The sequence below is a fragment of the Erpetoichthys calabaricus genome, chromosome 3 (assembly GCF_900747795.2).
Source record: "Erpetoichthys calabaricus chromosome 3, fErpCal1.3, whole genome shotgun sequence".
NCBI lineage: Eukaryota > Metazoa > Chordata > Cladistia > Polypteriformes > Polypteridae > Erpetoichthys > Erpetoichthys calabaricus.
This window is the reverse complement of record NC_041396.2, coordinates 57,746,472-57,759,231: the sequence shown is the minus strand read 5'-3', so window position 1 is coordinate 57,759,231 and position 12,760 is coordinate 57,746,472. Positions and strand designations below refer to the sequence as shown.

General features: G+C 35.1%; 1 protein-coding gene across 1 annotated transcript in view; it reads left to right on the top strand.

Moving 5' to 3' along the window:
- Window positions 1-10,062, top strand: part of ddx1 (DEAD (Asp-Glu-Ala-Asp) box helicase 1) — a 54,471-nt gene extending 44,409 nt beyond the window's left edge. Inside the window, exons 23-26 of the mRNA XM_028796842.2 lie at window positions 2,528-2,570; window positions 4,971-5,066; window positions 5,156-5,276; window positions 9,723-10,062. Coding sequence (XP_028652675.1) covers window positions 2,528-2,570; window positions 4,971-5,066; window positions 5,156-5,276; window positions 9,723-9,853 — 391 coding nt within the window. The 3' untranslated portion in view covers window positions 9,854-10,062. The remainder of the gene's footprint in view (window positions 1-2,527; window positions 2,571-4,970; window positions 5,067-5,155; window positions 5,277-9,722) is intronic.
- The last annotated feature ends 2,698 nt before the right edge of the window (window positions 10,063-12,760 follow it).

The window sequence follows — 12,760 nt, the reverse complement described above, 5'->3', positions numbered from 1 at the left end:
ATTTAACATAGAATAAGAGTAAGGTCCGATGGTCAAGGAGGACAGAAAAAACAAACAAAAAAAAAAACTCCAGATGGCTGGAGAAAAAAATAAAATCTGCAGGGGTTCCAGGCCACGAGACCACCCAGTCCCCTCCGGGCATTCTACCTAACATAAATGAAATAGTCCTTTTTGTAATTAGGGTTCTCACGGAAGGACATAATGATGATGGTCGTCATGCAGACTTCTGGCTTTTAATCCATCACTATTGGAACATCACAGTGCTTTGAGTAGATGGTGGTGGCGCCACCAAAAGGAAACCGGAAAAAGAAACAGAAGAGAGTAGGGGTTAGTACAGATTTTAGAGCCACCATGAATAGTTATTATAATGAATTGGATATACAGAGTATCAGGATTAAATTAAAGTGAAGTTATGAGAAGGCTATGTTAAAATAATGTGTTTTCAGCAGTTTTTTGAAGTGCTCCACTCTATTAGCCTGGCGAATTCCTATTGGCAGGCTATTCCAGATTTTAGGTGCATAACAGCAGAAGGCCACCTCACCACTTCTTTTAAGTTTTGCTCTTGGAATTCTAAGGAGACACTCGTTTGAGGATCTGAGGTTACGATTTGGAATATAAGATGTCAGACATTCCGATATATAAGATGGGGTGAGATTATTTAAGGCTGTAAGGTGCGATTGTAAGGTGCAGCAACATTAATTAATTAAAAAAAGAAAATAAAGCTTCACTTTTGAACACAATTTTGTATGTCAAATTATTTCATGATTGTAAATAAACAATTTCAACTTGAAAAATACCTAATTTATCCTTTAAGAAATCATCTAAAGTTGAAATTAAGTCTTCAAATTCAAGATGTATATAATAAATAAACGTTTTACTGCATATCAGAGTGAAGCACTAGGTTTATTCAGTACATTTTTTGACAGACTGAATGCTAAAGCGCTAAAATGTATTCAGTAAAATTTTAAACCACATTAGAAGTCAAAAGTATTGATGTAGGTAGTTTATTTTCTTTAGTCAACTTACAGTGTTTTAAAATGGTTAATTTTTTTTCAACCTGTTTAGTATTCAGAGTGTTATAAAATAGTTTAGTTTATTATTTGATTCCTCATAGAAACTAATTTAGATTATTATGTTAATTACAAATACATGCTTCTGCTAGCATTTTTGCATATAAAAAAATAGCTTTATGCTGTAGCTTCAGTGAAGTCTTTGGAGACTTGGATACTAAATGGGAACATCAGGTTTGAAGAATTAATACAGTAATCCCTCGCTATATCGCGCTTCGCCCTTCGCGGCTTCACTCCATCGCGGATTTTATATGTAAGCATATTTAAATATATATCGCGGATTTTTCGCTGCTTCGCGGGTTTTTGAGGACAATGGGTCTTTTAATTTCTGGTACATGCTTCCTCAGTTGGTTTGCCCAGTTGATTTCATACAAGGGATGCTATTGGCAGATGGCTGAGAAGCTACCCAGCTTACTTTTCTCTGTCTCTTGCGCTGACTATCTGTGATCCTGACGTAGGGGGTGTGAGCAGGGGGGCTGTTTGCACACCTAGACGATACGGACGCTCGTCTAAAAATGCTGAAAGATTATCTTCACTTTGCTACCTTCTGTGTGCAGCTTTTAAGTATGCTGCACGGTGCTTCGTATACTTAAAAGCTCAAAGGGCACGTATTGATTTTTTAATCTGTCTCTCTCTATCTCTCTCTAACTCTCTCTCTCTCTCTCTCTGCTCCTGACGGAGGGGGTGTGAGCTGCCGCCTTCAACAGCTTTGTGCCGCGGTGCTTCGCATACTTAAAAGCAAACAGCCCTATTGATTTATTTGCTCCTTTGAAGAGGAAGATATGTTTGCATTCTTTTAATTGTGAGACTGAACTGTCATCTCTGTCTTGTTATGGAGCACAGTTTAAACTTTTGAAAAAGAGACAAATGTTTGTTTGCAGTGTTTGAATAACGTTCCTGTCTCTCTACAACCTCCTGTGTTTCTGCGCAAATCTGTGACCCAAGCATGACAATATAAAAATAACCATATAAACATATGGTTTCTACTTCGCGGATTTTCTTATTTCGCGGGTGGCTCTGGAACGCAACCCCCGCGATGGAGGAGGGATTACTGTACATCAAAAGTGGAAAGGCTTTTGACTGACAACCCTGTCACTGTCTGTTTCCAGCCGTGCTTCTTCCTAGTACTACCAGGATGGGCTGTAATCCCTTCTGACCATAAACTGGAAAATCAGATTTGAGTGTGTTATGATAACATGATGAATTTTTTAAATGTCTTATTTTGGCAAAGTGTATTCCTTTTTGATGTTTCAGAAAGAGAATGTATACTGAGTTGAAGTGTTCAGGATAAATCTGAAAAACAAAGAGTTGGGCATATTTTATAATGAATTTTAATTGTTCATGCATGTAATCTAAATGAAAGCTTACATATTATGGTATAATATAAATATGGCATACATTTTATGGTATAATGTAAGTTAAGAACTGTGTATAATCAAATATATGTTTGTCCATAGGATGGGCCTTGCAATTTCCTTAGTTGCATCTGAAAAGGAAAAGGTATGCCTTTTATATTTATTTATATATATATATATATATATATATATATATATATATATATATATATATATATATATATATATATATATATATATATATATATATATATATAAAATAATAATAATATCTCACTTCTTTAGAGTATACATGTGAAATCTACATCTAGCTTAGTTAAATAAAATTAAAGATCTGGGGCTTCAATTATAAAATGATTGTATGAAAATATTTGATCTTAAATTACATGGGTTTAATCTTTTGTAAAAAATCTGAGTACAAATGGATTTATAAAACTTGAAGTTGACATAAAAATGTTTTAAGTACACAAACTTGAAAAGATGCATACAAACTTTTCTTAGTTCACATGCACAGGTAGACTGTAGGTAGCTCTTTTTTATCTCCAGAATGGGAGCCTTATTCATGATGATACAAGATTTATACAAAAGCAACAACAAAAAATAATTCATTAAGTGTAGCTAACATAAAGTCTGAAAATGTTTACACCTAAAGTAAAAACAGAACAGAAATGAGTGATAATTAATGTTAATCAATATCTTGAGGTGGACCAGCAGTAGGACAATACAAAAGCAACAGCAAAAAATAATTCATTAGTTTTAGCTAACATAAAGTCTGAAAACGTTTACACCTAAAGAAAAAAATCAGAACAGAAATGAATGAGAATTAATGATAATCAATATCTTGATATGGACCTGCAGTAGAACAATGCAGAAAGATTATCAAGAAGAAAGACTGTTTAATTAGCATTAACACTGAGTGATTCTTGGGCTCAGAATTCTACGTTAAGTAGTTATTTTCAAATCTTGCTCAAGATAATCTGTTTTGATGAGATATGGTGTGATAAACCAAAATAACTCTTGGGACGGTATTATGTTGCTATCTTGTGGATGAAATAACATCATGCTAAAAAAAATGTAATTATGAAGTTTTCAAAACGTCACTTTCTGCCACTTTATGGTAACTCATCAGTATTCATGAGTGGGGTTGGAGTCTTAAACAAAAAACCCTGTGGCATTTAAACAAAAGCTGTAAAGTCAGTTTTAGAACAAACTGAGAATAAATCATTAGTTGAATCAAGTGATAATGATGGCAATGTGAATTGGTCATCAGACGTTGACACAGAGTGAAAATAATGCATATACAACAGAACAACTGTGATATGCCAGGTGAATTCCATTACCTGAAGGTTCACCATGGTGCAAGTAGCTTCATGGCAAAAAGTCAAAATGACTGCAATCATGTAGAAGGTCAAGAAAGATGTTAGCCCCACCAAGCACTGTTCACAATTTAGCAACTGTCAATGTTTGTGTAAGGAGATATGTGGAACTCACTAAGCCTTACATTGTGGTAGCCCACAATATTGTAAGGTGCACATCAATCCTGCATATCAGGCACTGACATTCTTCCCTTTCACGTGCAAATAACAGAAAAAATACTATAAGAAATGTGCACAAAGAAGCATGGCATCTGTTCTACTGTTCTACATGCTTCTACTGTTCCAAGTGCAACATCGAACTGTGCTTTGGTGACTATTTCAAAACATGAAAACATGAAAGATGTGCATCAGTATAGCAGAAGACACTAGACATACCTTTCCTACTGTATTTATGTTGACATTTTAGTATTTACATGTTTCTGTTACACATAAGAGCATTTTTTAATTTGAAAAAAATGTAATGTTTTATTTTTCTAGGGGTAAGCAATGCAAAGAAGGTTACTTTAATTTAAAGAGAACCATACACAATACTAAAATGTGTTGCAATGGTTTTGCTATGGACTGTACCCACTGTTTCAAATATCACTTCATTAAAAGGTGACATTGCATATCAGAATACATTTTCAAAGGTTTATATATATTATATATATATATATAAATATAAAAAATATGTGTGTATAAGTGTTTTGCTTAGGAGCCACCTTTACGGACATCTTGCAGGAGTTGTGTCTCTCCCATGAGAGCTCTGCTACACACCATAACATTATTCTTGTGGAGCTGCAGGTTCTTGCTGTTTCAGGGTTTCTTATGACAGGGACGTTTCATAGAGAACTTGGCAACAGGTTGGGAGAATCTCAGGATACTCTTATTTGAAGCTTGCCTGCTTTCCAGAGTTTGGCCATCTGCCTTATTAATTACCATTGTCACAGCCTGCCAAGTAATATATTTTGATTTTTACGAATGGGAAGAATTTAGGAAAATGTCTTAAACTATAGGGATGTTTAATAAATTGCGCATTCAGGCTTATGATTATTCTGCACGTCTTTATAATTGATTCCCCTACACTAGAATTATACCATACTAGTGCAGTGTATATTATTGAGAATTATTTTACTTTTAGGTAAACTAATACAGTGGTATTGCACTGAAAATGATCACTTTATGTTTAGGTATGGTACCATGTATGTCCAAATCGAGGAAGAGGGTGTTACAACACAAGACTGAAGGAAGAAGGAGGTTGTACCATATGGTACAATGAAAATCAGGTAAAAATAATAACAAACTAGAAGGCATGCTGTTTTCTGCGTATTTGTTTTAAGTTGCATTTTAAGATTTGTTTGTGTTTATATTTTAGCTGTTAGCTGAAATCGAAGATCATTTAAATTGTACTATTTCTCAAGTTGAAACTGATGTAAAGGTGCCCTTGGATGAATTTGATGGAAAAGTGACATATGGCCAGAGGAGGGCAACTGGAGGTTTGTTTGGTTTGTTGTTCTTCAGACATTTATAAGAACATTGAAAACCCCCCTCACAAAGTGAATTGCACAAATGTTTTTTTTCTTCCCAAAAGAAAAAGTCAGAGTACCAAAGGCTTTTAGCATTTATTAATTGAGTTCTCCAACAAAATATATTTAAAATGATGAAATGTTTTTCTTTAGGTCACAGTGTAAAGTGCAATATATATTTAATTTATTTTTACTTTGTAGCTTAAAGGTTTAGATGTTTTTTTTTTTCATTTTTCAATACTTTTTTGCTCTGAAATTCACAGAAGCTTAATACAAGAAGGCTATTTACTTATGTCAGCCACAAGATGGCACAGGATGTCCACAATATTTGTGTTCCAGTTATCCTGTGTAGAGGGTTGTTTGTGTGTTTAAAAATGAATGTCGGCTTGGCTGTTTTGTAAAAAAATTGAAGTTATATTTTAGTCTAAGGACTACATTCTTTGTCAAATCAAAGTAAACTGGATAAATATTTTGACATGATTAGTTATAGTAGTAAGCGTTTGACCTCCAAATATCATGTAAAAAGACAATTTCCCCTTGGGGATTAATAAAGTGTACCAAATACCAAAAATAGTATACTCTTAACAATATAAACTTTAAAAAATGTAGGATTCTGGGGCAAATTTAGATTTCTATCTGACTTAACCTGCTAATTTTTGGCGTGTGGGAAGAAAACCAGAATGTCTTGGAAAAATTCCATTGCAAATTGGAGAGAGCTTGCACAGACAGTGATCTGGAGGAAAACAAAGAAGTGGATCTGTGAGACAGCAGTGTTAACCACTGTAATACAATGCTGCTCTGTTACAATAATATCAGGGAGCTAATAAGTGAGTATATTTGAAATAAATCGCTAATGTTTCTCCAGCAACAAAAAGTTTTAAAGGTTTTGTGACAAACACTTAGTTTTTGTTGCATTCAATAAAACCAGTTTACTGTTGTCTTGAATAAATTTGGTGCTATATTTTAAAATTTGGATTTGCCTTTGTGTACAGTTTATAGGATATAAAACCAGGCATACATTCATCCACTGTGTTTTTTTTTTTTTTTTTTCCCATTTACCCACTTCAGGGTAACATTTGTTTTGCTGTTTTACACAAGTAACTAGGTTCATTTGCACTGAGAATTGGGACAGGTGAACATGAGGGCTGCCCGTACAAGAGAATCATTTAAGGAGACCAAGAGACCACTGTTGTTTATCCTGAAAAAGTGGTAGTTAATAAATCGATTCTTCAATTGAAAGGAGTTCTTAAGTAATATCTAGTTAACAGTAGATGTAAACTTCTAGATGTATAACAAGAAAATGTACTTTGTTAATATAATAGAAGAGGTTATCCTAATTTGACCCAAAAAATGTAAAAATGAAGTCCGTGCCTGCTTGATGTTTGCATTCGTGAAAAATTGATTTCTTAAAGACTTTATCTGCAAGAGAGATCAGCTAAACCAGCACCTTGAAATCAGGATTGCTTTGTTTGAAGAAGGATGTAGGAGTCTGTTATAATGAACTAGAGAGTTCACCTAGATAATGTTTGAGGTATCATGTGCTTCTAAACAGTCAAAGAGAGAGAAGAGGAAAAGATAACATACAAAAGAGGAGGATTGCAATGTAAGATGTAATTGGATATTACATTTTGCAGAAAATAAGAATAGAAGAGGTGCATACTATTGTTCGGCGTCATCCCATTTTCTAGAGGTATAGATATGCAGGCTCTCAGTAATAGTCTTGTATACCAACTTACCTTTCAGGTGCAAAGACACTCCTAGCCAGTGCTGGTTTAGATACAGTTGTCTGTCTCTGGGATAGAACAATTCACACAATATGCCAGTTCAATTCCACAGATTTTTAAGTACTAAGTTAAATGCTTAAGGACAGAACTTTCCTGAATGTCTGGTTTGGCTGTCTACTAGTCTAGATAAGATTGAAGGGAACAACAGAAAGTTTACACCAGTGGTTCTTAAGCAAAGTCTTGGGTGCACCCAGTGGCTTTAGGTTTCTGTTCTGGCCAACATATGCTTTTGAAGTCCTGCCTTAACTCTTTGAGGGCTGAATATTTTTTCCAAAAAACACACTTTTCTGACAAGCAGACAAAGCAATGGTTTCACACAGAAATTAACATAAAACATTTGTTGCTGCGTGCTTTGGGCACACTGGCTCCCAGGCTGTCTTCACGTGGTGGGGGACGGAGGCAGCAGTGGTGGTCATAGTGCATTGTTATTTAGTTTGTACCCCTTGTCACTGTAAATGGCGGTCCTCCCAGGCGAACGTTGCCATCGGCACGTCAGCTACACAAACCTGCTCAGCACCACAATCAACTGAAATGGGAACCTCACATTCATTTTCAATCACTTGAATCAAGATCGGAGTCTGAAAAGTCAGAGTCCAATTCAGTGATTAATATGCAAAACATCTTCCACGGAGTATTTTGCTTTACACATTTGCTTCTATCTCTCGCCAGAGATCAATGCCATTTTTGCCGTTGTTTGCCCCTTTCTACTTGTGCGAGTGCTGGGAATCTCAGTCAAACCAATGAATTTAACATTCCTTCTAGCAAGAGAGTCCAACTAAAATGTAACGGTGCCACCATTTACAGTTGATTACCCCTCCTTTTGACAAAAGTCAACATCTGCCCCGAAAGAGTTAATTAAGCAAGCTGTTATTTCATACGTTTGCTAAATTTGTATTGATGTTCAAAGTATTTTTCTATATTACATGAGGATAATTTTTAATTTATTCTTTTTTTCAGTCTTAGTATATAATACCTTCACCATCACCATAATGATTGTTCTGTTGGCTTTTCCAGGCATCCTGTTTTTTAAGCCATTGTTTACTAATGAGAACCCTAGTGAATATGATATTGAAGTGTAGCATTCAGTTTTATTTATCCCCTTGTCCACTCTGCTTCTCATTAATAGGATCTACTATAGTTAAGGGAGCAAATTCATAGAAAATGATAAAATTATAAATGCAAATCTCACACTAGTGTGCTTTTCATAATGTATAACAAGAGAAGAAAATAACCTGCTAATTAAACAATATAATAAATTAGAGGTAAAATTAACTATTGATTGTGGATCTGGCTAAAACAAAATTCTGCAGTTGTCCTCCAGGATTGAACTTGAGAATTACTGGTTTAGGGGCAGATTGAGAAATCCTTTGGAGTAGACAGGACCCGTGTTGCCAGGTTTGCATTTGAAACAGGAAGGTGCGAATGTTTAAGCTAAGTAATCAAGGTGGAGAGAGCTTAGGACTTGTCATTTTTAACAGTTGTTATAAGGTTTTAGATGTTAATTCATATTTACAAAACGGACAAAAACTACCTGAAAGATTCATAGAATTACTTGATAGGCACCACATGTGTAGCAATTTATCAGGTACAGTGTGGGACCTCAGACGAAGAGAGGGTATTGGGGAGACTTGAACATATTAAAAGATAAAAACTTTGATGATTGAAATTTTTTTATTGAACCCAGAACCCAAAATGATTAACTCAGCAGCAATATATACTACAATGTAAAACAGTTAAAAAAAACAAACAAAAAAAAAAACTATTCTGTAAGTGGACAAACCAGGGAACTATACCCAGTGTTTTAATAATAATAATAATAATATCAGGGTGTCTGTTACAAATGTTTAGTTTGTGAACAGACGTGATGTGAGGAGGGGTACCTAATTTGAATGCCATTGATTTGCCAGGATATTTCTTGTTCAGCACCTTCAGTACTACAGTATACACTTATAATGATTACCATACTGTTATCCATCCATCCATCCATTTTCCAATCAGCTGAATCCGAACACAGGGTCACGGGGGTTTGCTGGAGCCAATCCCAGCCAACACAGGGCAGAAGGCAGGAACCAATCCCGGGCAGGGTGCCAACCCACTGCAGGACACACACAAACACACCCACCACACACTAGGGCCAATTTAGAATTGCCAATCCACCTAACCTGCATGTCTTTGGACTGTGGGAGGAAACCGAAGCGCCCGGAGGAAACCCACGCAGACACGGGGAGAACATGCAAACTCTACGCAGGGAGGACCCGGGAAGCGAACCCAGGTCCCCAGGTCTCCCAACTGCGAGGCAGCAGTGCTACCCACTGCACCACCGTGCCGCCCCCATACTGTTATACTTCCTCATTTTATTTTCTTGTTTTGGGGTACAAACTTGCTAACATTGCTTCAGTGTAAACTGCTGTGTTTGACTTGGTCATTGGTGCTACAGTGGCTTCCATTGATGTCTTTAATATGTTCCTGATGTGATCAGTGCAGTAATATTGAGAGTTTCCCAAATACTATAAGAAACACATTTGGGTTGTTTTAATATGGTTTCATAAAGTTATAAAAAAAAAAAAAAAAATCTGGATTTCTTTCTTAAAAGTTTTGTTTCAAATACAGTCTTCATTTTTTTTCTCTGCAGGTGGGCTCTACAAAGGGCACGTGGATGTTTTGGCGCCTACAGTGCAGGAACTAGCTGCCCTTGAGAAAGAGGCTCAGACATCCTTTTTGCATCTTGGCTACCTGCCCAACCAACTGTTCAGAACATTCTAAATGAATTGAAGCCAGACACTGAACTACAGACTAAAATATAGCTTGAGTAATCCCTCAATTTAAACTTAGCGAAATAAAAAGTAAACTTTGTGTTTAATAATTTATCATTTAAAATACATTTCTTTTGATGTTCACAGTTATTGGTACTAACTGTGCACTGTCACTAACAGTGAAATTGTGTATTTGAATAAAAAGGGGCTCAAACATAACAGTGTCTTGTGGTTCATTACAGTAAGCTAGGTGAGCCTAATTCTGGTTTAGAATAAATATGGTGACAATTCTAACTTCTCAGGATATTGTGTGTGCTTTCTATATATAGTCTTGTGGCCCTCTAAGCAGTGGACTGAACACTTGAAAATAATAATTATAGACTTGTAGGCAAATTCCACTGTCAGAAACATGCATAATAAAAGGATGTTTTGGAGAAACTGTTGAAATTAAGGCGAGATCTGGAAGAGCAAGAAAAATATACAGTTGAACTAATCATAAACTGGTAAAGAATGAAAACAGTCAACGTTATTATTGTTTACACAGAATGATCCTAACAAATGTATCTAATATGACCTCATTATAAATGTCAAACTAAAATATGCAAAATAATACTGTAAGTAAGCCTCAACTGTTTGGGAAAAAAAAAATCTATGTAATGATGCAACAAAAATTGACATTTTGACGAACTGAAAAAGATACCCTTGGAGAAAAAAGGTGATGCATTTAAAGAAAAGGCCAGCTTTCCAGCCATTTAAATGAGTATAAATTGGTTCTCGTTGGAGCTGTACGGCAGCCAGTAACCCAAAGAACATTATGTGGTTTGAAGAGAGAATGGATTCAACCAAAAATCAACAAATGCTTAGTAGTAATATCCAAATGTCATTGATGAAACCAAGAATGTGTAAATATTTCATCAAGATATCAGTGTAGAACATAACTCCAAATCGGTCATGATCACTTGCAGGAACAAACAATTAAGGTTTTTTGGAGATCTTAAATTTGCATTGTATGGATGAAATTGTAAGTGTGTTTCTGAGCTTGATTGATTGGAAAAATATCTTAAAACAGGAATATAAACACGAAACATTTGGAATCATTGCAGTCTGCCACTCAAAGAATTACTGAACTAACAAAATTCAGCGATTATAGTAATTATAATATTAAAATATGTTTGCACCTTGCACAGGTAGTGTCAACTTAGTCTAAAAAGTATAAACCAGCAAGGCGTACTTACTTGTTTGCTCTCAAAGAAATAACCCTATTCTAGTCAGTATAATGTATAATCTCACCTCTGTTTACTTCCTGAAACCTGACTTAGAGGTACAGATAGCTTTATAGAAAGAGACATCATAGTGGTTGGCATCAACAGTGGTAAATGCAGTGTCAATGCATCTTATGATTATCAACAGTTTGGTATTCTAATATTTACTGAATGTCTTCAGAGCCAGTTGTCTGTGACTTTTGCAAATGGCCATGCATCCTCACATGCTGTTTTTTCTCTTGAAAACCTGTTGATGGTTCATTGCCAACTGGCCAAATCATATGCTAGTTTAATTTGCTTCTGTAAACCACTGGATGATTTTTTCTCCTTGTGGTAAACTCTTCCAAGCATCATGTAGAATTTGCTGTAACTTTTCTTTTAGTTTTATGTGTTTCTCTTTATTATTTTCCCTCTAAAGTGATTACACCCAAATTCAATTACACTGATGTAAGGTCTTTAAGCTGAACACTCTTAATTCTTTTGGTGTTTCAACTGCATGCATCCTATTCAAGTAATAGGTGTTAGTTGTGTTTGCTTTGTGTTTGAGATTATTATTCTGAAAGATGAAGATTTTACAAAAATTTCATTTTCCTGAAGGTACAGTATGATGAATCAAACTTTAGCATCCCATCAGTTTTGACAAGATCCCTGACACCACCAACCATGACAAGCCACCACTGCACTTCACACTAGCAGGCAGACAGACATCAAGGTACACTTTGACAAGTCTTCTTCTAACATACTGTCTGCTCTGTGAACCACAAATATCACATTTGGGCACATTGATTCGTAAGAATTTCTGTCATTTGCTGTGATGCTTTGTTATTTTGTGTAATGCACTTCTCTTCAGTTTATGGATGTGCGGAGTTACAAAAAAGGACAAAATAAGAAATGAGACAATCAGAGGTACAACAAAAGTATGAGAGATTATCTAAAAATACAGGATAGTAGGTTAAAGTGGTATGGATATGTGATGAGGAGAGACAATGAGTGATGGGAATGGAAGTACTGAAATGACTCAATTGTATGCACATGATACTGAGATTTTGTCTTGTTAATTATATACTGAAATATGTGTAACTGCATACTTTGTTTTTATTTTAGCAATATCTTCATTTTTTACTTCTCTTAATATCAAGCATCAGAATTACTCATTTTGATACACTATTTATGTTTTCATGAATCACTCCTCGTGCATTCGTCCCTACTTACATGTGCATCATCACTTTGAGATTTTGTCTGAAGCATTATATAGGAAGACATTTAATAGGAAAGTTTTATTGAACTGACTGTAACAGACTTGTGATTATCTTAAACTGACATAATTTTCCTTGTACTGGCAATTAAATAAAAACAAAAGTAAAGGAGGTTGTGAATTGGAATGAAGATCATGTACAGTGCGTACTAAACGGCATCTCATGAGCTTTTTTCTGATCTTTTCATAAAGTTATGTGCTTCTCAGTCTCTTTTATTATTACATTTAGTCATGTCATGTTAGTCCTTATCCAACCCGCTATTTTATGTCAATTTATTTTACCCTTTTTTTTATATTTCTCTTAAACATTTTGCCAAAAAAAAATAGAATGATTGTTTTGTTTTGTTGAAGAACTTAACAGAAGTTGCTTTTAAAGAAATTACATTTTGTAGACTTTACA